A 23,304-nucleotide genomic window follows, 5' to 3' on the forward strand; every position below is an offset into this window, starting at 1 on the left:
ATCAATTAGCCTTTTAAAATGATAAACTTGGATTAGCTAACAACGCGCCATTGGAACACAGGAGTGATGGTTGCTGATAAATGGGCTTCTTTACGCCTATGTAGATATTCCATTAAAAAACAATCTGCCGTTTCCAGCTACAATAATCATTTACAACATTAACAATGTCTACACTGTATTTCTGATCAATCTGATGTTATTTTAATGGACAAAAAGTTTCTTTCAAAAACATGGAAATGTCTAAGTGACTCCAAACTTTTGAACGGTATTGTACTTGTACTCATTTTTTCAACTGGTACCGGGACACCTTCAGAGGAGTCTTGTGAGGCATGTCACCTTTCCACAGAGAAGCATTAGTGTGTACTCCAAACTGTTCGGAGACTACAGACAGATGTTGGCACCAACTTCTGTACCAACTTCAGACGTGTCCCAAACGGCAAATACCATTGTGTTCGCGAGAGTCTCATCTTTCAATAGAGGGGTTATAATAGTTTTATAGGCTAAACTGTTCAAACACTACAGACGATTTTGTGAAAAGACCGATTTTCGGGATGTCTCATGGTCTGACAAACATGGCTTAAGCTCTGTCATCCTTTACCACCAATGCAAAAAAACATCTCTATCTTAAATTGACAGAATTTTATGGGGATTTTTTTATAATGCTAATAGTTGTAGTTGGGACAGGATCTCAGAAATACAGAACTAAAATCTAAAGAAGATGCCCTTGACTCCCGAAGCAGCCTTATTATTATTCTTTCTTCACATAAGCAGCAAGATAGGAAACATACTTGTCCCTCTCTGTGGCTCTCTGTAGTTCACTCACACCAATGTCCTGGACCAGGGGTGTTTTCATGTTGTCATAGATCATCCATCTGCCAGTCAGCTGAGTGCACAGGAACAGGACCATGTGGTTGGACAGGGGTGTACTCTGTCCCATCAGGAGGAACTGGAGCTCGTATGTCCTGAAACATTGAGGCCAGTGGGTTATATCAATTGAACCTGCATTGTGGTCCTTAAGCATTAAAGTACTATAGTTCTTCTGAAATAACATCACATAATACAGACTAGTCTAAGTCAGTGGATCAATCTAGCTGAGAGATATCACGAAGACTGACTTTAACCTGCTACATACAGTATAGTTAGTACCTTTCATAATCATCAGTGATGGAGAGGGGAGGTAGGATACACATCCGGTCATCAATGTCTACCAGGATGAGTTTGGGTTCATGACGAGAAGTGCCTAAGGGTTTTACCTCACCGTAATCCTCAAACTTCCTATAAAACACATTTTAAGGGGAGATCATTAAATGTAAAGTTATGGTTGAAACAATTTTTGGGGTGTTTTCATAGTGTACTATATGTTCTTTCTAAACTTCCAATGGCTTTCTTTTTTGTTATTTTACATACACTGAACAAAAATATAAATGCGACATGCAACTATTTAAAAGATTTTTACTGAGTTACAGTTTATATAAGGAAATCAGTCAATTGAGAAATTCCTTAGGCCCTAATCTATGGATTTCACATGACTGGGAATAAAGATAACATGTCTCCAGCATTGAAGGTCCTCAAGAACACATTGGCCTCCATCATTCTTAAATGGAAGAAATTTGGAACCACCAAGACTCTTCCTAGAGCTGGTCGCCCGCTCAAACTGAGCAATCACTCTGACAGAGCTCCAGAGTTCCTCTGTGGAAATGGGAGAATCTTCCAGAAGGACAACCATCTCTGCAGCAATCAGGCCTTTATAGTAGAGTAGCCAGACAGAAGCCACTCCTCAGTGAAAGGTACATGGCAACCTGTTTGGAATTTGCAAAAAGGCACCGAAAGGACTCTCAGACCATGAAAAAGAAGATTCTCTGGTCTGATGAAACCAAGATTGAACTCTTTGGCCTGAATGCCAAGCGTCATATCTGGAGGAAACCTGGCACCATCCTTACGGTGAAACATGGTGGTGGCAGCATCATGCTGTGGGGATGTTTCTCAGTGGCAGGGACTATGAGACTAGTCAGGAACGAGGGAAAGATGAACAGAGCAAAGTATAGCGAGACCCTTGATGAAAATCTGGACAACAACCCTAAGCGCACAGCCAAGACAACGCAGGAGTGGCCTTGGGACAAGTCTCTGAATGTCCTTGAGTGGCCCGGACTTGAATCCAATCGAATATCTCTGGAGAGACCTGAAAAGAGCTGTGCAGCAACACCCCTCATCCAACCTGACAGAGCTTGTGAGGGTCTGCAGAGAAGAATGAGAGAAACTCCCCAAATACAGGTGTGCAAAGCTTGTAGCGCCATACCCAAGAAGACTTGAGGCTGTAATCGCTGCCAACGATGCTTCAAAAAAGAACTGAGTAAAGGGTCTGAATACTTACAGTACCAGTCAAAAGTTTGGACACACCTACTCATCCAAGGGTTTTTCTTTATTTTTACTATTTTCTACATTGTAGAATGATAGTGAAGGTATGAAAACTATGAAATAACACATATGGAATCATATAATAAGCAAAAAAAGTGTTAAACAAATCAATATATTTATATTTTAGATTCTCCAAAGTAGCCACAGTTTTGCACACTCTTGGCATTCTTCCAACCAGCTTCACTGTATTTCAATTAACAGGTGTGCCTTGTTAAAAGTTAATTTGTGGAATTTATTTCCTTCTTAATGCATTTGAGCCAATCAGTTGTGTTGTGACAAGGTAGGGGTGGTATACAGAAGATAGCCCTATTTGGTAAAAGTCCATATTATGGCAAGAACAGCTCAAATAATAAAAGAGAAATGACAGTCCATCATTCCTTTAAGACATGAAGGTCAGTCAATACGGAAAATCTAAAACTTGTGCCGTTGCAAAAAGCATCAATCACTATGATGAAACTGGTTCTCATGAGGTCCACCACAGGATAGGGAGACACAGAGTTACCTCTGCTGCAGAGGATACGTTTATTAGAGTTACCAGCCTCAGAAATTGCAGCCCAAATAAATGCTTCACAGAGTTCAAGTAACAGACACATCTCAACATCAACTGTTCAGAGGAGACTGGGTGAATCAGGCCTTCGTGGTCGATTTGCTGTAAAGAAACCACTACTAAAGGACACTAATAATAATAAGAGACTTGCTTGGGCAAAGAAACACGAGTAATGAACATTAGACCAGTGGAAATCTGTCCTTAGCTCAGATGAGTCCAAATTTGAGATTTTTGCTTCTAACCGCCTCATCTTTGAGACGGAGAGTAGGTGAACGGATGATCTCCGCATGGGAGGTTCCCACCGTGAAGCATGGAGGAGGAGGTGTGATGGTGCTTTGCTGGTGACACTGTCAGTGATTTATTTAGAATTCAAGGCACACTTAACGAGCATGGCTAGCACAGCATTCTGCAGCGATACGCCATCCCATCTCGTTTGCGCTTAGTGGGACTATCATTTGTTTTTCAACAGGACAATGAACCCAAACACACCTCCAGGCTGTGTAAGGGCTATTTGACCAAGAAGGAGAGTGATGGAGTGCTGCATCAGATTACCTTGCCTCCACAATCACCCAACCTCAAACCAATTGAGATGGTTTGGGATGAGTTGGACCCCAGAGGGAAGGAAAAGCAGCCAACAAGTGCTCAGCATGTGTGAACTCCTTCAAGACTGTTTGAAAAGCATTCCAAGTGACTACCCCATGAAGCTGGTTGAGAGAATGCCAAGAGTGTGTAAAGCTGTCATCAAGGCAAAGGGCGGCTACTTTGAAGAATCTCAAATATATTTTGATTTGATTAACATTTTAATAGTAATGGTGGTGTTAGCAGTGGGAACTGTGGCTGTAGTGGTGGTGGTAGTAGTGGGGACTGTGGCTGTGGTGGTAGTAGTGGGGACTGTGGCTGTAGTGGTGGTGGTAGTAGTGGGGACTGTGGCAGTAGCTGTGGTGGTAGTAGTAGTTACTGTAATAGCAGTGGTATTAGTTGTGACCATGGTCAAGTCTAGCATAACGCTTTATTGAATAAATCTAAGTGGAGTCAGTCTGTACACCCTGGACCAGAACAGTTAATGCGGACCAGAGCTAGACCCTGGACCAGAGCTAGCTACTGGATACGCCCTAGACCAGAGTGAGTTAGTGCAGACCAGAGCTAGACCAAAGCTAGTACAGACCAGAGCAGTAGTTGTGTGGTTGTGTTCAGTGGTTGTGGTCAGTAGTTGAGGACAGTAGTTGTGTGGTTTAGTAGTTGTGTGGTCAGTAGTTGTGTGGTTGCAGTCAGTAGTTTTGGTAATTAGTTGTGTGGTCAGTAGTTGTGTGGTTAGGTAGTTGTGTGGTCAGTAGTTGTGTGGTTCTGGTGAGCAATTGTGTGGTCAGTAGTTGTGTGGTTGTGGTCAGTAATTTTGGTAATTAGTTGTATGGTCAATAGTTGTGGACAGTTGTGGCAGTAGCCAGTAGTTGTGGTCATTAATTGTGGTCAGTAGTTAATAATAATAAATCAAATAATTAAATATTAATGTTGGTGGTAGTAGTAGTGGGGACTGTGGATGTAGTTGTGGTAGTAGTTGTAGTGGTAGTTAATGCAATTGCAGTGGTATTAGAAGTGACTGTGGTCAATTCTAGCATAAAGCTTTATTGAAGAAATGTAAGTCAAGTCAGTCTGTATGCCCTGGACCAGAGCTAGTGCAGACCAGAGCTAGACCAATGCTAGGCCCTGGACCAGAGCTAGTGTGGACCAGAGCTAGGCCAATGCTAGACCCTGGACTAGAGCTAGTGCGGGCCAGAGCTAGCTACTAGGTATGCCCTGGACCGGAGTTAGTTAGTGTGGACCAGAGCTAGACCAATGCTAGTATGGACCAAAGCTAGCTAGTTACACCGTGGACCAGAGCTGGCCCAGAGCTTGTTAGTGCGGAACAGACCTAAACCACCGCTAATGGGGACCAGAGGTAGCTAGCAACTATTTACACCCTGGACCAGAGCAAGTTAGTGCAGATCAAAGCTAGACCATTTAGTGTGGACCAGAGCTAGCTAACTACTAGCTATGCTCCGGACCAGAGCTAGTGCAGACCAGAGCAGTAGTTGTGTTCAAGTAAGTGTGGTTGGTTGTGGTCAGTAGTTGTGTGGTTCAGTCATTGTGTGGTCAGTAATTTGGTTACTAGTCATGGTCAATTGTTGTGTGGTTGTGGTCAGTAGTTTTGTGGTTGTGGTCAACTTTGGTATTTTTTTTACCATTCAAGTCTATGGTCCTTGAAATGCATTGGGAGCTCATTTAATTAAATATTATTATAGTTCAAAAAGTGTAAACGCTATAAAAAATAATTTCACAAGCAATCTAAGTTGGGTCAGTCTGTACTTTTTAAAGTTGGTTTCATGTTTATAGTTTATATTACTTTAGCTCTAGATTGGGCTAAAGAAATCAAATAATAATAATATGAGTATGTAAGAAATCTAGAGTTGTGCATTGCCTTCAGCAAGCACACCTAATGAATAATTACCTCAATATGTTGTTGAGAACTGTGTCACATGGTGTGGAGCTTGATTGCGAGTCATCATAGTCGAAGTTGGCACATACCAGCTCAATGAAGTTTGACAAGTGGTCTCTAACATAACCTCTGATATCTACAAATTCATTTTGCATGAGGTTTTTTTCCTTACGAAGGCTCAAGTTAATAAGCCACAGTGCCTTTGCCTCATTGACCTTGGCGAAGTCTAGGAAACGTATAACCGCATTGATTTTGTTATCCCTCGTGAACAAATCTCGAATTTGGGGATACATTTTGGCAAGAACATGAATTCCAGCCAAAATGGAGTCTATAACACAAGTATTGCCGAACTGGTATGCACCATAGCTTCCCCCAGCCAATAGGTAACTCAGGTTAATCATATCATCAGTGCTGAAAAATGTAGAAACACAAAAATATACATTGGCTTTAACCCATTCTGTTTTGGATACAATATCAGATTTTTTGACAGTGACATATTCTGATTAATCAGATACTATATAGAAATAAATAACATTCCAAATCAAGCAAACTGTGTAGCACTATGATTGTTTTATCTATTCCATACCTGGTGGGTTCTGCCAACTGCCCAGCTGTAATACAAATGTAAAGTTTAGAAAAAAAGGAAAGAGTGATGCTTTTAAAGTTATCATGTGAAAAAAGGGTATGCCTACCTTCCATAATTAAACGTTCATGTGTCCTCTGAAGAGCTATCCAGTCATGGATGGGTCTGTTGCCGAAAAAATGCACATGTTCATGGCTGAGTCATAATGGCGGATTTCATACGTCACGTAGACTCGAATTGAAACTGTCCTAAATGTTAACTTCAATGTGTTAATGCTTAACCACAGTTCAGTGGTCATCTCAAAATGTGCAAGAGAGTCAAAACTCAGCAAGTGTTGAAACTTAAATGTGCTTACAAATCCTGTGGTTCTATGTTGAAATCATGTAATGCCAGTCATTTCAAAAATATTGTTCAATCATCATCTTCCATATGACGGAACATCAGACATCCAAAATCTAGCCACAAGCAAATATGAAAATGACTACTTCACCTAAATTAGTACATCAACAATAGACATAATAGCATACCCTAATTGTGGTACATCCATCGTTGAATAAAATAAATACAATAAAAGTGTTGTCACTGCTTGCACTTCCTGAATAGCGAAATCATGTCTCCTCCCACACCTGCAATCACACATGTACAGTCCGTCCTGCTAATAGGACTGTGAGATAAAGCTTTCCATCTTTCTACATCAAATCAAACCAATTCAAATTAAAGGATTTATATCATTGATATATTTTTATTTTGACAATTAATTTGAAGTGAGTCATGATGCCAAGTAATTATGTAGATTACAGAAGTTGAAAGACAAGTTAGATGTGGTTGCAGAAAATCTATGAGATTGATGTGTGTTTATGTAGAAATAGAAATTAAGTGAAACTTTGCTTGATGGAGCAATGTGTGTCTCATATAAACACACTGCATTGCCTTCTAATGGATAATACTGGACAGGGTGTAAAACAGAAATAAAATATAGCTGCAGTACCAGTAATAGAACAGTATCTCACTGTAACAAGCACTTACATGTGGTCTTACATGTGGCCTGACCAGTGGCGACCCATTATTCAGAGCCCCACCTGTTTTGAACCCCACATGTTTTTGGGGATTGCCTGTTTTGCATGTTATTTTGGCATTAATACGTGTCACATATCAGTTTGCAAACAATGTAAAAAAATAAATAAATAAGAAACTCAGCAAAAAAAGAAACGGCCCTTTTTCAGGACCCTGTCTTTCAAAGATAATTCTGAAAATATCCAAATAGCTTCACAGATCTTCATTGTAAAGGGTTTAAACACTGTTTCCCATGCTTGTTCAATGAACCATAAACAATTAATGAACATGCACCTGTGGAACCGTCGTTAAGACACTAACAGCTTACAGACGGTAGGCAAGGTCACAGTTATGAAAAAACTTAGGACACTAAAGAGGCCTTTCTACTGACTCTGAAAAACACCAAAAGAAAGATGCCCAGGGTCCCTGCTCATCTGCGTGAACGTGCCTTAGGCATGCTGCAAGGAGGCATGAGGACTGCAGATGTGGCCAGGGCAATAAATTGCAATGTCCGTACTGTGAGATGCCTAAGACAGTTCCACAGGGAGACAGGACGGACAGCTGATCGTCCTCGCAGTGGCAGACCACGTGTAACAACACCTGCACAGGATCGGTACATCCGAACATCACACCTGCGGGACAGGTACATGATGGCAACAACAACTGCCCGAGTTACACCAGGAATGCACAATCCCTCCATCAGTGCTCAGACTGTCCGCAATAGGCTAATAGAGGCTGGACTGAGGGCTTGTAGGCCTGTTGTAAAGCAGGTAATGAAAACATCACCGGCAACAACGTCGACTATGGGCACGAACCCACCATCACTGGACCAGACAGGACTGGCAAAAAGTGCTCTTCATTGACGAGTTGCAGTTTTGTCTCACCGTGGGTGATGGTTGGATTCGTGTTTATCGTCAAAGGAATGAACGTTGCACCGAGGGCTGTAGTCTGGAGCGGAATCGATTGAGGTGGAGGGTCCGTCTTGGTCTGCAGCAGTGTGTCACAGCATCATCGGACTGAGCTTGTTGTCATTGCAGGCAATGTAAACGCTGTGTGTTACAGGGAAGACATCCTCCTCCTTCATGTGGTACCCTTCCTGCAGGCTCATCCTGACATGACCCTCCAGCATGACAATGCCACCAGTCATACTGTGTGATTTCCTGCAAGACAGGAATGTCAGTGTTCTGCCATGGCCAGCGAAGAGCTCGGATCGCAATCCCATTGAGCACGCCTGGGACCTGTTGGATCAGAGGGAGAGGGTTAGGGCCATTCCCCCCAGAAATGTCCGGAAACTTGCAGGTGCCTTGGTGGAAGAGTGGGGTAACATCTCACAGCAAGAACTGGCAAATCTGGTGCATTCCATGAGGAGGAGATGCACTGCAGTACTTAATGCAGCTGGTGGCCACACCAGATACTGACTGTCCCTTTTGACCCTTCCCTTTGTTCAGTGACACATTATTCCATTTCTGTTAGTCACATGTCTGTGGAACTTGTTCAGTGTATGTCTCAGTTGTTGAATCTTGTTATGTTCATACAAATATTTACACATGTTAAGTTTGCTGAAAATAAACACAGTTGACAGTGAGAGGACATTTATTTTTTTGCTGAGTTTGATAAATATATATCAATCTATCAAAGAGTTAATAAAGCTGCATACAAACATGGTCTCTTTTTTATTTTCTTGAGTAAGGCAGCTCCAAAATGCAGGTGTTTCAGCCTAGCTCAGAGCTTTCTGTGATGGTGGGGCAAGCAGCAGAAAATATGGAGCGTTGCGCTGTGATTGGCTCAGTGTTCTGTCACTCATGGGGACATTACGTCACAGCCAAGTCTAAGGGTTGAGCTTGATAATTCAAGTCCCTTGGGTGCTGCCATAGAGTTACATTTCAAGTGCCCATCCAAGAAGGCTTAAGGTAATTGGCCACAGATAAAATGTCAAATCACGTTATATTAAAAAATATATATAATAATAAATGTTAACCTTCATTTAACTAGGTAAGTCAGTTAAGAACAGATTATTTTTTACAATGACGGCCTACCAAAAGGGAAAAGGCCTCCTGCAGGAACAGGGACTGGGATTAAAAATAAAAATATATTAATATAGGACAAAACGCACATCACGACGAGACAACACAACACTACATAAAGAGAGACCTAAGACAACAACATAGAAAGGCAGCAACACATGACAACACAGCATGGTAGCAACACAACATGACAACATGGTACAAACATTATTGGGCAAAGACAACAGCACAAAGGGCAAGAAGGTTGAAACAACAATACATAACGCAAAGCAGCCACAACTGTCAGTAAGAGTGTCCATGAATGAGTCTTTGAATTCAGAGATTGAGATAAAACCGTCCAGTTTGAGTGTTGTTGCAGCTCGTTCCAGTCGCTAGCTGCAGCGAACTGAAAATGGTCAGCAGATGTTAATGCGAGTGTAGCGAAATGCTTGTGCATTAAAGAAAATCTAGCTGCTCGAGTGCACCCTTAATAAATTATGTCTCCGTAATCTAGCATGGGTAGGATGGTCATGTGAATCAGTGTTAGTTTGGCAGCTGGGGTGGAAGAAGAGCGATTACGATAGAGGAAATCAAGTCTAGATTTAACTTTAGCCTGCAGCTTTAATATGTGCTGAGAGAACAACAGTGTACCTTCTAGCCATACTTCCAAGTACCTAGAGCTTGAGGTGACTACTCAAAACCCTCAGTGGTAGTAATCACACCTGTGGGGAGAGGGGCATTCTTCTTACCAAACCACATGACCTTTGTTTTGGAGGTGTTCAGAACAAGGTTAAGGGTAGAGAAAGCTTGTTGGACACTAAGATTGCTTTATTGTAGTGTTTAACACAAAATCAGGGGAGGGGTCAACTGAGTATAAGACTGTATCATATGCATATAAATGGATGAGAGAGGTTCCTATTGCCTGAGCTATGTTGTTGTAAATTGAGAAGAGCGTGGAGCCTAGCATCGAGCCTTGGGGTACTCCCTTGGTGACAGGCAGTGGCTGAGACAGCAGATGTTCTGACTTTATACACTGACCCCTCAGAGACACCAATACTCCTTAGCCATCCCACTAGAATGGAATGGTCTACCGCGGTGGTTCCCAAACTTTTATAGTCCCATACCCCTTCAAACATTCAACCTCCAGCTGCGTACCCCGTCTAGCACTAGAGTCAGCACACTCTCAAATGTTGTTTTTTGCCATCATTGTAGGCCTGCCACACACACAGTATATGATACATTTATTAAACATAAGAATGAGTGTTAGTTTGCCACTTCCCACAAGCCGGGTTGTGACAAAGTTGCACATATAGGACCAGGGCACAAATAATAATATAATAATCTATAATTTTGCGTTTTATTTAACCATCTTACATATAAAACCTTATTTGTTAATCAAAAATGGTGAATAACTCACCACAGGTTCATTTGAAGGGTGTGCTTGAAAGGATGCACATAACTCTGCAATGTTGGGTTGTATTGGAGAGAGTCTCAGTCTTAAATAATTACCCACACACAGTCCTGTGGCTGTATTTAGTTTTCATGCTAATGAGGGCCGAGAATTCACTCTCATATAGGTACGTGGTTACAAAGGGCATCAGTGTCTTACAGCTACGTTTGGCTACATATGGACCGTTAGTGGAATTCCTGCAGGAGAGTAACGGTTAATGTGATTGGATGTTAATTATTATTTGACTAGGCTACCTGTATTTGACATTGTGTTGTTATTTAGCTGAACACTAGATGGTTTCATTTTATTTTTGGCAGTGAAACGAGGCTACTCGGGTGAGAAAAAAACCTCACCCAAATGTATAGCCCTGTTGGAAAATATAAATAGACTGTTTGTTGGACACTAAGATTGCTTTATTGTAGTGTTTAACACAAAATTAGGGGAGGGGCCAGCTGAGTATAAGACAGATGTGAAGATTCATTTTATTTCATTTGGCGTACCCCCGACGGCATTGAGCGTTCCCCCAGTTTGGGAATACCTGGTCTACCATATCAAAAGCTTTGGCCAAGTCAATAAAAATAGCAGCACAACATTGCTTAGAATTAAGGGCAATGGTGACATCACTGAGGACCTTTAAGGTTGCAGTGACACATCCATAACCTCAGCGGAAACCAGATTACATACCAGAAAGAATACTATAGACATCAAGACAACCAGTCAGTTGATTATTGACCATTTTTTCCAACACTTTCAATAAACAGGGCTAAATAGAAATAGGCCTATAACAGTTAGGATCAGCTTGCTATCCCCCTTTAAATAAAGGACGAACGGTGGCTGCTTTTCAAGCAATGGGAACCTCCCCAGAAAGGAGAGACATGCTTGGCGATTATAGGGGCAGCAACCTTAAAGAAGGGTCTGAACCATCTGACCCAGATGTTTTTTTGGGGTCAAGTTTCAGGAGCTCCTTTAGCACCTCGGACTCAGTGACCGCCTGCAGGGAGAAGCTTTTTAGAAGGAAAAAGAGGGAGAAGCGTCAGGGCTAGTCGCATTAGAAGGGGTGGGAGATGAGGAAATGTTGGACAGGCAAGGAGGCATGGCTGAGTCAAATCGGAATCCTGAATTAATATCTACAGTAGCTTTGATTGGGCTGATCATGTCAACATCATACTTTCAAATACTTTCAAAAAGCCAGCAGTCATCATCATGAATCAAGTCGACAATCTGTTGGCATATCCTTTTTAATCCTTGTCATATGAAGATAAATAATGAAGAAAAATTATAGATAAAACGTATCGGTGCTCATCGGCCATAAATATTACAGAAGTTGGAAATCGCAAATTCAACAATGAGTGGTTTGGAAGGAATCAGTGGCTAACTGGAAGCATTGCAAAGCAATTATTAGCCTGCTATTCAGAGGACTGGCTGTTTGGTCCATAGTCTAAGATTAAGGGTCTATTTTCCTAGTTTATAATGATTAACATTCAACATTGGCCATGCTGTCAATGAAGCATGATTTGTGCCACGCTCAAAACAACTGTTAACTTGGCACTGCAAAATCTGACTTTAGTGAGTTCAAGACAACTGGGAACTTGGGGAAAAATGGGAACTTGGGAAAAAACAAGCTACGCATGTGAAATAAGTTTTGAACTTTCATCCAACACCAACTTGTAAATCGGGAACTCGGGTCTCTTTCTAGAGCTTCGACCTGAAGATCCCTGATGTCATCATGATTCAACCTGTTCCCAGTTGTCTTGAAAGCACCATAAATCCAGATAATGGCAGGTAATAATAAAAGTTTGACAAAATTTGCCCATGAAGGACTGCTGCACCACCTTCCTGTTCAAGTGAGCACAGCACAACAAGGTGAGTCCAACAATGTCTTATATGCTGCTACATAAATGTAATATGCCAGGGAGATATGTATACTGTAGCTAAGAAAGTAATACTAATTGTATGTTGTGTATTAAGCTGTTGGTAGCCCATGTGCCTCAACCTAATAAGGGTCTATTTTCACCTCTTAATTTCACCTACTGTTCTGACTTGGCAATGCACATGTAGCCTATTACCCTTTTGAGAAATGTAATCATTGAATATTGTAAGAGCTTTCATTGTCTGCTTATATGCCCCCTTTAATTATCCTGTGGTTCTGACTTGGTGTACAGGGAGAACACTGTAAGAATGGCCCATGTTCTGAATTCTGTCGCTGTACATTTCAAAAGTGCTGAACAAATAGTTATATTGAAGTCCATCCTGGCTCGCTCATTAATATCTGAATCAAAATGATGGATTGCCTCTTACCAGCTTGTTGTCACTTATGCCATAGTTTGTACATCTCAATTGTCAGTAGAAACCACATTTGTTTAAGCAAGTCAGCCATATCAGCTGTCTTTTTTTGAGGCATTAAATGAGGCTGAATTAACTGTTTTGCTGCCAGACAAGGCTCCGCTGAGAGCCAGGTGTAGCAGTGGTAAGATGTTGGGACTGCTGTTGGGACAGCTTTATGTAGGCCCTAACAGTTTGTGGGCACCATTTGTCACCGTTATAGCGCAATGAATGTATTGTTTAGTGTTGTGTCTTTGCTGGCATACATCCCACATTTTTTGTTTTGTTTGCCCCAACAATATTTACAATCTAAAATCACCACTGGGCCTGACCCATGCCACCTAAGGATACAGGGCACTGGAGTTTGGACAGCAGTCTTATCTTTATGGTCCTCCACAACAGGATTCCTCCATGTGGGACTACAGGTGTCTGTGGCCCTGGCCTAGACAGATGAGGAGAACAAAAACAGGCTAACAGTTAGAAGACAATAATCTCCCTCATTAGCAGCATATTTGCCTGGCATAAACATCGGTTTCCAGGTCATACATGCAAAAACATGATCATTTGATAACTGGGGTATGAAAAACAAGCGACATTGCTGTCTGCTGTGCTGTCATGCAATGCAAGCCACTTGACAAATATTTTAGATAGGGATGTGTCTCGTTCTTTGGCCATAAGGTGGCATACAGTACCTACCCGGAAGATAAATAAACCAGAATTTGCAGCAAAGCCAGCAAGAGCCTTTAAGCTGCCTCACGCCACCATTGCCGACTGAAGATGGCGGCGTCAGGAACCGCAGCCCCCCGTTGCCTTGTCCAGTATGTTGTAGTCCGTTCGGATCTGGTCCATACGTTGTCCTGGCCATTGGGAGCGGTTATATCGCAAGCCTGTCATGCTGCCACCGCCGCAATTCATCTGAACTACAACGATCCAGACACGCAGGAGTACTTGGCAGAATTGGACAGCATGCACAAAGTGGTGCTTCAGGTAGTTGGGACCGCTAGCAAGTTTATCAACATTATACTTCCACTAGTTAACTAAATGCCAGTATTTTCCGTAGTGCGCAAACGTGTGCGCAAATTGACTCTGCACATGCGTAGTTGGCTCATATCAAGCTGCATAAAAGTAGCCTCTCAATACAAAATAATTTGTACGTTTCTTTATGTAATGTAAATATAGTAGGATGGAAGTTATGCAGTGGTATAAGATGGGATGTAGATAAAACTAATGCTTGTGAAGTGATTATTTCTCATCATCTGTGTTTGTCAGGCTCTGGACCAGGCCTCCCTGTCCAGCCTGTCTGAGACGCTGACAGAAAAGGGGGTGGCTCACAAGCTGTGGGTCAAACAGCCAGAGAACGTCCCCACCTGCCTGGCCCTGAAGCCATACCCTAAAGACACTGTACACCCTCTGCTGCGCAAGTTTAAACTGTTCAAATGACACAGACACACCCTGTACATGCATGTGGTGAATCTGGAGTCTGGACCAGGGCTCCACACCAGTTAAGATGTTATTTTTTTTTGGGGGGGGGGGGGGGGGGGGGGGTTGACCTGTGCATCTCGGTGAGGAACCATCATTCCGTGTCTGCTTCAGATTCACAAGGAAAAATCTCACTCTGATAAGCAGTGTATTATCTGCCCTACAGTAACAGGGGAGACATCACTCACTGAACCATACCATAAAATGGCCATTTAATGAGTGGATGTCTGGCCATGTAATTTAATGTGGCCACATACGTTGTGATTCAATGAAAGGGTGAATTGGTGACAGGTTATGTAAGGTCTTTCTCTAGCTGCTGATGAGTGGAATCTGTTTACAAACATAGTAGATGCAATAAAACAATTTAATGATTATAATTTGTGTCTTGTATTATTAGTCAGGATAAATAAATTAAGGTTGTTTTACTCCATGTGTAACTCTGTCGTTGTATGTGTCGAACTGCTTTGCTTTATCTTGGCCAGGTCGCAATTGTAAATGAGAACTTGTTCTCAACTTGCCTACCTGGTTAAATAAAGGTGAAATAAATAAAATAAATAAAAAGGTTGAAAGAGAATGTAGCTAGTGGGAAAGTCAATTAAGAACAAATTCTTATTTACAATGACGGCCTACACCGGCCAAACCCAGACGAAGCTGGGCCAATTGTGCGCCGCCCTATGGGACTCCCAATCACGGCCGGTTATGAAACAGCCTGGAATCGAACCAGGGTGCCTGTAGTGAGACCTCTAGCACTGAGATGCAGTGCCTTAGGCTGCTGCGCCACTCGGGAGCCCTAGTGACAGTAATGAAATGAAGAGTGAAGTATATAGTAATAAAATAGAGAATCAACCAACATTACATAACCTGTTTTACACGGTGCTTTTATTGCGATGTGTTGCATTCTCACATTCATGGATGTTATAGATTTGTTAGTCAAAGCATCATTTCCTTTCAAGGTCAGCATCTTCACCTTGAAAAAGCAACAGAGGGACCGAACGCACGAGGTGTATGTGTAGAAGTGTGTAAACTTTGAACTAATCCCAGTCTGAGCAGCCACATACCTCCCAAAAAAACGGACAGACAAATAAGACATTTCAGTAGATGCAAAAACTGTTTGTTTTTCAGCCTACAGGGGGGACCCCCTGTAGGTACTGGACCCAGCCTGAGACTGATTGTCTACAATGTCCTAAGAAAAGGTAGGATTTATCCCAGGTATTCCACCTGGACACAGAAATAAAAACATGCATAATTCTTCCAGATACTTCATTCATATTGTCCTACACAGCTGCTCCGATGCCTCTCTAAAAACAAGTTTATACAAGTATAATAAACATAACTGGACAAAATGTGTAAAATATATATATATATATAAATATATATATTCATTTTACAGGGGAAAAAGTGGAACCTCGTTTCAATGAGAAATCATTGCCCTTATAAGTGGCGAGATACAAGCTTTTGAGTTCTCCAACCACAACCAACTTCAGTCTCGATAAGGCAGCACTTACAATACTTGACAAACATCATCAGCAAACAGTTGCTCCAATAATCTAACAGTTGAGAGGTACTATCTGTGTAGGGTAGAGTGCAGTACTCTTATCTAAGGATGTTACTTCTGTATTAGACAGTATGTGATAAGGTGGTAAAGAAATGCAAAAGGGATAGCAGTAAACATATGTAGGGCTGTTACTGCTTGGTAGGTATTACTAAGCCTAGAAACATAATGAATAGAACTGATGCTACACTATATAGCAGAGTACAATAATTGCAGGGAGCATAGCTGAGGGGGAATGTTTTTAACAGTTGAAGCTGCTGCAAGACAAGACGTATGAGTGTACGCGCGTTAGTTAGCTGATGGCCGAGGGAAGGGGCAGTGGATCACCTGAAGAAGATACGCATAGTTTAGATTGAGGATCTGTGGCAGAGAGAACTGAAACTACATAGATTAGTTGTAGAGAAAGTACACTTCTCTTTAGTCATCATATTGATGGGCTATACAACCAAGTTCTTTGTTTTTAAGAACCTGAGAAATGACTAGGATTGCTAAAGAAAAGTCAAATCAATATTTTACTTTGTAATACATTCAGGGGATTTCCTTTTTTTCTTCCTAATCGTGAAATAGTAATCTGATTTGAACAGTATTCATGATGGCCTGTTTCCTCTTAATAATGCTGATATAAAGTGCAAAACTAGATTGTATTTCTTGCAAATTCCTGGAATATTTAGATATTTAGTAAAAAAGTCATGTAAAATACAGCAAACTTGTTTTATAAAGGTAAAGATAAGAAAATCCTCATTAACATTATCATCAAACAGCGAGGAGCAGTCTTCTATGCAGAAAATATATACAAGAGGCACCTCAAATTTGGTATAAAGTATTTAGCTAAATACATTAATATTTTTTAATGAGATTCAGTTGATAGATCAGACAATTATCAACAACACTAGTTTAAGTTAAAAAAAGGAAAGTTAGGTAGTTTTTTTCTCCTCTTCAAGAAACTAATGACTGAAAATACCATGATTTAAATAATTGATTCAGATTCTAGTGTGGCTTTGAATACTTAAATCAGTGTAAAATAAATGCTTTTCGCTAAGGTGCATAGCTAGCTGTTGCAAGGTTCTCTCTTCCTGTAAACAATGACAGCACGTCAGGCCATGCAATACCTTTTGCATCTTTGCTAGGAGTCAATGGCAACAGGGAGAATACGTTTCTAACTGATCATACTTTGGGAAATTCCAAAGAATACAAGTTACATAAAAATACTATAGCTGATAGGTCACTTGTCAGTATCTTAGGACAAAATGTGTCAAAAAGGAAATAAAGGACAAACAGGCAAAGCACAAACTACCACAAATTAGTCATGTGGTCAAAGAGGAGCTAGTATGTATAGGTATGAGACTATTTCATTTTAGAAAATTGAACAAACGCTACATTTTGTCTCATCCAATTGCATGAGGCTTGCATATGATATGAATTAAACATCTTGAAGCTTTGGTCATTACTTCTGAAAATGGAAAAAAACTACATCAGGCAATCTACAAAAGCCCACTTAACTACTGAAGCGATGCTTCTCAGAATCCAAGGTTCCACTTTCTCAGATCTGTTTAAACTTTTTGATAACAGATAAATTAAATAATATGGCCTTTTTAAATTAACCCGTACAAAAGCCAATCCATGCTGCTTCTCTCTCAGTAAAATCACATTCAGCAGTCGCTAACCCATTCCCTCACATAAAGAGCAATCTGAACAACACCCACAGGGAAACTTGCAGGTATGTAAAAGGAAGAAGAAATCAAATCAGGACATAATCGGTTTCCATCTTAAACACCAGATACACAGTATTAATCACATACATACACACACTCAGACAGTCATATACATCAAAATGGGAAAAAAAATGAAAATAAAATGGAAGCGAGTAGTTAATACCACAAACTTGGAGCACTACATTTTGTTGATTCTGAACAAATACATATTCACATTGTCTGTTATATACATGTTAACATGTTGAAGAACCAGTTCAAATATTTACCTTGTACCTGTACTGAATGGACTGTCTTTGCCATTGAGCAGGTCTTGCTTAAAATAATGTCTGTTTGTTAATGAGCGTTGTCTAATGGTGCTTTGAATTTGGCATATTATATCCCAAATGCTAAACAGTTGATATTAACAGATCGGATTAACTTCCACATTTGATGCGGTTCTATTACCACTATTCATACAGAAATGCCTGTTCCTCAATGAGGAGCAAAGGCTGGAGAGAATGTGAAGAAGATGAAAACAAACAAACACGTTATCCTTTGTAATACTTCTGTGAGTGTGAAACCTTTAGCTGGTACCCCATATAGTACACGTATACTGGAAACAAATTAAATCCTTCCGCAAAAACATTCTGTTATTAATTTGTGTTTCTTCCATGTGTCTTGTAAAGTGTATGTTTATTTACATAAACCAAACAGTGGCTGAGGAATGGCTTTAACCTTGATAAATACTGTTAACCCACGGCCCGTTCAAATAGAAAAGAAAAATGTAACATTATCAGAAGAGAATGAAATTGAAATACCTCATTTCATTATTTATGCAATAGGGTAAAAGCAAAGCAACATTTTAAGTGTCTTAATATACACAGGAACAATTGGTATGTAAAAATCAAGGTTTATCTGTTTCACAAATGGTTTTTCTGTAAAAGTATTCAAATGGACATTGCTACCAGCTTTTTATGTCAACTGTAATCGACATCACACGAAATGATCCCATTTCCAGGTTGAATTTGAGTTGTATGCCTGAGCCACTGTTTGGGTACAGTATAAAGCACACGCACACAGACCATTGAAACTGTACATAAAGTGATTCACAAATCATAGAACATTGGCGTTCAGTTTGAGTTGGTGTTCGGTTTGAGGTCTCCGGAGGAGGATGGTGATCATACATGCTATTTCAACTGATCATCCCTAACCCTCCTCAGTTATTAGCTGTGCTCGGGTAATGTTGCACACCTTGTGAAATACCTTGTATATACACAGCAGTGAGACATCTAGTTGGATAATAACAGTTCTCCTTTAGAAAGCCTTGTTAATCAGAAATACAGGTACCCGGGATAGAGCGGAGAAGCCAAAGTAGACTTGATTTTTCATCATTATCATTACAACGTCGCAAAACATTTATTTTGTCTCTTCAATTATGGTTATTGCTTGTTAATAGGTTCTTGTTTACCCCTATAAAAACATTGTGTTTGTTGGCAGGACTTTATGTGAATGAATGTGTATAGTAAATATCAACAGAGGTTAGCGCTGATAGACAGTGTCTGACTGGGCAACAGTAGGTCACATGAGCAGTCAAAAAGAGCTGTAGTGTGCGGCCAGTGGAGTGACATCATCACGGGCAGAGTCGGAGGAGAGAGATAGAGAGAGCTGTGTTTCCAAGACAACACCCCATTCAACATCCATCACTTCTTAGTGAGGAAATTCTACGGTTACTAGCTACAACATATTCATGTCATTGTGTGATATTGATAATCCACTCCTGTTTGTTTTGAGGTTAATTTAAGGATATTGAAACATTCAATGGGATGCCAAAAGAGCAGAGTTAGCCATTTCTAAATCAATCACAAAAATTCTTATACCAAGATTTTCTTTTTTCACATACAGAATAGAGACAGTTTCCCCACCACAACAACATTTAGCAGTGTTACATTATGCCAAATGTCGCCTTAAAACATAACTGACATCTTAGACTCAGCATTTTTTTTTAAAGGGGGGGGGGGGAACCTGCAATGAATCGCAATGTATAGTTTGAGCTCAAAATGACAGTTGCTTTTTAGAGTAATTCAATTACGCTTTTGAAAGGAAAGAGGATAGTGTGAATTAATCTCATCTTTGCTGGACAATACTACCCAGCTGCGCGTTTCTACATGGAAAAACAACACTGATAGGCCAAAGAGAGCCCATTGTGGCTCGTATTCACAGATGCTGGGGAGAAAAATGTGTCGGACAGACAGTTAGTTTGACAGTCAGGTAGTTTGAAAATGCCCTCCCAGGAAAGACAGTGTTGCCAACTGAACAGAGCAGAGCAGTCTCCCATCCCATCCTGGCCGTGATGCTTGTTGTCCTGACGACGCAGATGACGAGAACAGAAGAACAAAAATGAGAGCTGGGAACTTCCTCCCATCAGGCACTGCAGTGGAGAGAGCCAGTCAGTCACAGATCCAGCTGAAACTGAGCTTTCCATTGCAGGTTAAAAACCTAACATTCTTAAAACGTTGTCCCCACAACATCGCCCCACCTGCCCCGCGCGAGGCAAAAAGGCAAGACGACGGGTTAACCACCCAAAGCTGAGCTCAGCTGCACGCTGCTCGTACTCCCAAAACGTACTGCTGTGACGGCCTGATGGAACGGGCCAATAAGGAACCGGGACATGTTTTGACGACCGCGACGACTTGGCAAAACCGGAACCTGATTCCTTTCTCAGAACAGGAAGCAGACTTTGTGTTGAAAGTATGTAACCAGGAATGAGTGCTGAACGATCGTTGCGGTCTTACAGTACGGGCTGAGGCTGTCAGGTAGGTAGACAGACACGCTGTTACCTGGACCTCAGTCTCCCTCCCAGGGCCTTCCTAACCAGTTCAGCAGGTAGCTGTCTAAAACCAAAGGTGAAAAAGAAAAGAGGTTGTGGTGGTCTATGGAGAACCTTTCCGCTGGCAGGCAGCTGAGCTGAGGAGTCACTCTGTGAGGAGCTGCTGGAGGAGGCTCTTCTGCTGGGACTGGCTGCTCTGAGGCCCCTGGGGTCCTTTCTGGGGGCCTATGGACCCCGGCTGGTTTAGGTAGGAGTCGCTGCCCACCAGGTTCACCGTACACTGGACGTCGGCAAACACTTGAACCTGCTGTACCTGATGAGGAGAGGAGGGAGAGAGAACATCAGTGGAGAAAGGAGGGAGAAAAACAGAAGGAAAGGAAAGTGATACCACAACAGTTTTGGTCAAATGGCAGTTTGGTCTGTTGCTGCTTTTCTACTCGACGACTTCTAAGTTGCGGCGGCTGACTTCAGGTGTGGCACCCTCACCTGATCATTACACATGGAGTTGCCAAGGTTACTGTTGTCCAGGCCAACGGGTGGTCCCATGGGAGGCAGTGAGCCCACACCCCCTGAGCCTCCTGCCATTGACACGGTGATACTCATGTTGTTGTAGACCCCCTGTTGCCCAAAGGCCTGGGGCGTCGTCTGACCAGTCTGGCTGAATAAGCTGACACACAAGACAGAACACAAAGTCATGATACCAGTAGTTTTATGTACACTCCTCTTTCAGGTGCTATATCTGGTCATTATAACTACCAAGATAATATATAGACTTCAAAGAATGAACCACATCTGGTATAATGTTACATAAGTGCTTGTTAGAAATAATTCTCTAAGAAACAAACAGGTCATTATTATGTAATAAGGATGTAATAACCATCTGACAGTGTCATTTCTATGTAGATGCCAAGTCAATAACGGGCTATGCAATTTACACGTTTACACAGGCATGGCTCTGGCCACCTCACCTGTTGCCGCCCATGCCAGCTTGCTGCCAATTCTTCATGTCAGGTGACTGGTACCCAGGAGGAGGCTGGGCCTGCTGGAGCAGAGGACTCTGGGAGGTGGAGTTCTGAGGGGACAGCAAGGGGCTGGTGGGGCTGAGCTCTAGAGGGAACGAGGGGTCTCCTTGCTGGACCATACCTTTGAGGAAAAGGACAGAGAGATAGTGTTAGAACATTCTAGAGTCTAAAACATTTTCATATTGATATTTGTCAGCAGCACTGTATTCCATTTTCTATGGATCCTGTCTGCAAACTACTTTATATCACATTTTGATATGGACAATGTCAGCACATTGTACTGACAATTCCTGATGCTATCGAGACAGAACCACCAACCAGACATGATCTAGCAGTGATTATGGTGGGTGCCTAGGTAGCCCAGTCACTCACCCGGTCCTCCAAACTGCTGGAAGAGCCCAGGCTGGACCGCCGAGTTCACCCCCCCCCCAAACTGTCCCTGCATCCCACCCATCATGGCTGAATGGCTGCCCATGGGGCCCAGGCCCGACAGCTTGGGGTCCAGGGGCCCTCCCATGGGATTGAAGAGGCTGGGAGAGCTGGGTGGGTTTCCTGACATGGGGCTGTAGCCTGGAGGGTAGCTAAACTGTTGTTGCTGTGGCTGGGGTCCTTTTAGTCCCCTGGTGGCCTCAATAGGCCCCCCGGTCCCCATGCCTTGCCTCATCAACATGACCTTCTGCTGCAGGAGCTGCCTCTGGCGGTGCTGGAAGCTGTAGAGCTCCCGCTGCCTCTGGGCCAGCATCTGGGCGTTTAGAGGAGGCTGCAGGGAGAGAGAGAGGATAGTGGACTTATAGGAGACACCTTCTGTCCGCAAAACAGCCCTCACAACATTTATGCATAGATTCCCAAATGACCTATACCATTTGAAATAGACTGGAAGGTACTTCTTTCAGAGAGAGGGAGATGGATGGACAGAGAAGAGAAACAGGCACTTTGTTTTCGTACCAATAACTCAGTATAACTAGCTATGATGCTTAGGACTTCCTCAATACACATCATGCCGAAAGAGAGAGAGAAACAGAGTAAGAGAAAAGGATTGGAAACAGAGAAAAACAATTACCAGAACAAGAGAGAAGGAAGCGTGAGGACAGGATTGATGATGATCGTGAGTTCCCCAGAAACACTCACCTGAGAGGGTATATGAGGCTGCTGCACTCCCTGACGCATCCCCATGGCAACGTGAGCTCCCCCTGGGAACTGGCTCATGGCAGCCAGCCTGTTCTGCAGCTGGCAGAGAGAGAGTGAGAGGGGAGTGAGTCACACGACTGATAGAGGAGAGGAGGGAGGGAGCGGACAAACAATAGAGGGAGGAGAGGAGGAAGGGAGTGGACTAAGTGAAGAAATGATAGAGACGAGAGGAGTGAGAGCAGATAGAAGGAAAAGACAGGATTGAGATTCAAAAAAATGGACTGATGAGTGAAAAGTGTGTGAAAGAAAAAGCTCATGAGAAGAGAACTGATAGAAAGGAAACGGGAGATGGGAACTCAACATCTGATCAGGAGACGTGTGTTAAAGACTAATAAAACAGGACCAGGAATGAGAACAAAGGAGTTGTGCTGAAATACAGATTCTTAATATCCTTTACTTTGCCATGAGGTCTTTTAAATCAACATGAGCAGCTAGCAGAAGAAGCACTAGTAATAATATGCGGAGACCGCTGTGTGGGAACCGTGAGTAAGAGCAGCATGTGTGAGGGGAGCGGGATGGAGAGAGACCTTGAAGGAAAAATAAAAAAAGGAGAGATGTGAGCCACGTTTGTGTGGGAGCAGGCTGACAACACATCAGGTGGTCTCTCCCTCTCGGTGTGAACAGAGTTACATATAGAGCAAAAAGGATAATAAACAATCAATCCCAGTGAATATACAGCACATACAGTACTCTCCCACC

At 42.1% G+C, this 23,304-nt stretch overlaps 3 protein-coding genes across 6 annotated transcripts in view; 1 reads left to right on the plus strand and 2 right to left on the minus strand.

Annotated features, from left to right (window-relative positions):
* Positions 1–340: 340 nt before the first annotated feature.
* Positions 341–6,258, minus strand: LOC139415605 (uncharacterized). The gene is made up of 5 exons (XM_071163718.1): positions 6,128–6,258; positions 6,022–6,046; positions 5,448–5,846; positions 1,147–1,275; positions 341–962 (listed from the first exon to the last, which is right to left on the minus strand). Exons 1-5 carry the CDS (start codon positions 6,132–6,134, stop codon positions 749–751), a joined length of 774 nt encoding a protein of 257 aa, XP_071019819.1. The 5' UTR covers positions 6,135–6,258; the 3' UTR covers positions 341–748.
* A 7,365-nt stretch (positions 6,259–13,623) lies between these two features.
* Positions 13,624–14,352, plus strand: LOC139415606 (putative peptidyl-tRNA hydrolase PTRHD1). Its single transcript, XM_071163719.1, has 2 exons — positions 13,624–13,833; positions 14,116–14,352. Exons 1-2 carry the CDS (start codon positions 13,624–13,626, stop codon positions 14,284–14,286), a joined length of 381 nt encoding a protein of 126 aa, XP_071019820.1. The 3' UTR covers positions 14,287–14,352.
* Positions 14,353–16,691: 2,339 nt separating this feature from the next.
* The window catches only part of LOC139415175 (nuclear receptor coactivator 1-like), a 102,980-nt gene continuing 96,367 nt past the window's right edge, over positions 16,692–23,304 (minus strand). For all 4 annotated transcript variants that reach the window (XM_071163058.1, XM_071163057.1, XM_071163056.1 and 1 more), the window contains 5 exons: positions 22,546–22,644; positions 21,790–22,177; positions 21,364–21,538; positions 20,882–21,062; positions 16,692–20,708 (listed from right to left, as the gene is read on the minus strand). In XM_071163058.1, the coding sequence (XP_071019159.1) occupies positions 20,541–20,708; positions 20,882–21,062; positions 21,364–21,538; positions 21,790–22,177; positions 22,546–22,644 (1,011 nt within the window). In that variant the 3' untranslated portion in view covers positions 16,692–20,540. The remainder of the gene's footprint in view (positions 20,709–20,881; positions 21,063–21,363; positions 21,539–21,789; positions 22,178–22,545; positions 22,645–23,304) is intronic.

Source organism: Oncorhynchus clarkii, chromosome 8, assembly GCF_045791955.1.
Source record: "Oncorhynchus clarkii lewisi isolate Uvic-CL-2024 chromosome 8, UVic_Ocla_1.0, whole genome shotgun sequence".
Taxonomy (NCBI): domain Eukaryota; kingdom Metazoa; phylum Chordata; class Actinopteri; order Salmoniformes; family Salmonidae; genus Oncorhynchus; species Oncorhynchus clarkii.

What these genes read in the sequence shown, in the direction of transcription:
- LOC139415605 (XM_071163718.1), bottom strand. An exon ending in GTTCTCAACAACATATTGAG is followed by an intron (nt 1,276 to 5,447) that starts GTAATTATTCAT and finishes TGTGTTTTATAG; the next exon opens with GAAGTTTGAGGATTACGGTG. An exon ending in ATCACTGATGATTATGAAAG is followed by an intron (nt 963 to 1,146) that starts GTACTAACTATA and finishes TCAATGTTTCAG; the next exon opens with GACATACGAGCTCCAGTTCC.
- LOC139415606 (XM_071163719.1), top strand. Translation starts at nt 13,624, where the DNA reads ATGGCGGCGTCAGGAACCGCAGCCCCCCGTTGCCTTGTCCAGTATGTT. An exon ending in TGCACAAAGTGGTGCTTCAG is followed by an intron (nt 13,834 to 14,115) that starts GTAGTTGGGACC and finishes TGTGTTTGTCAG; the next exon opens with GCTCTGGACCAGGCCTCCCT.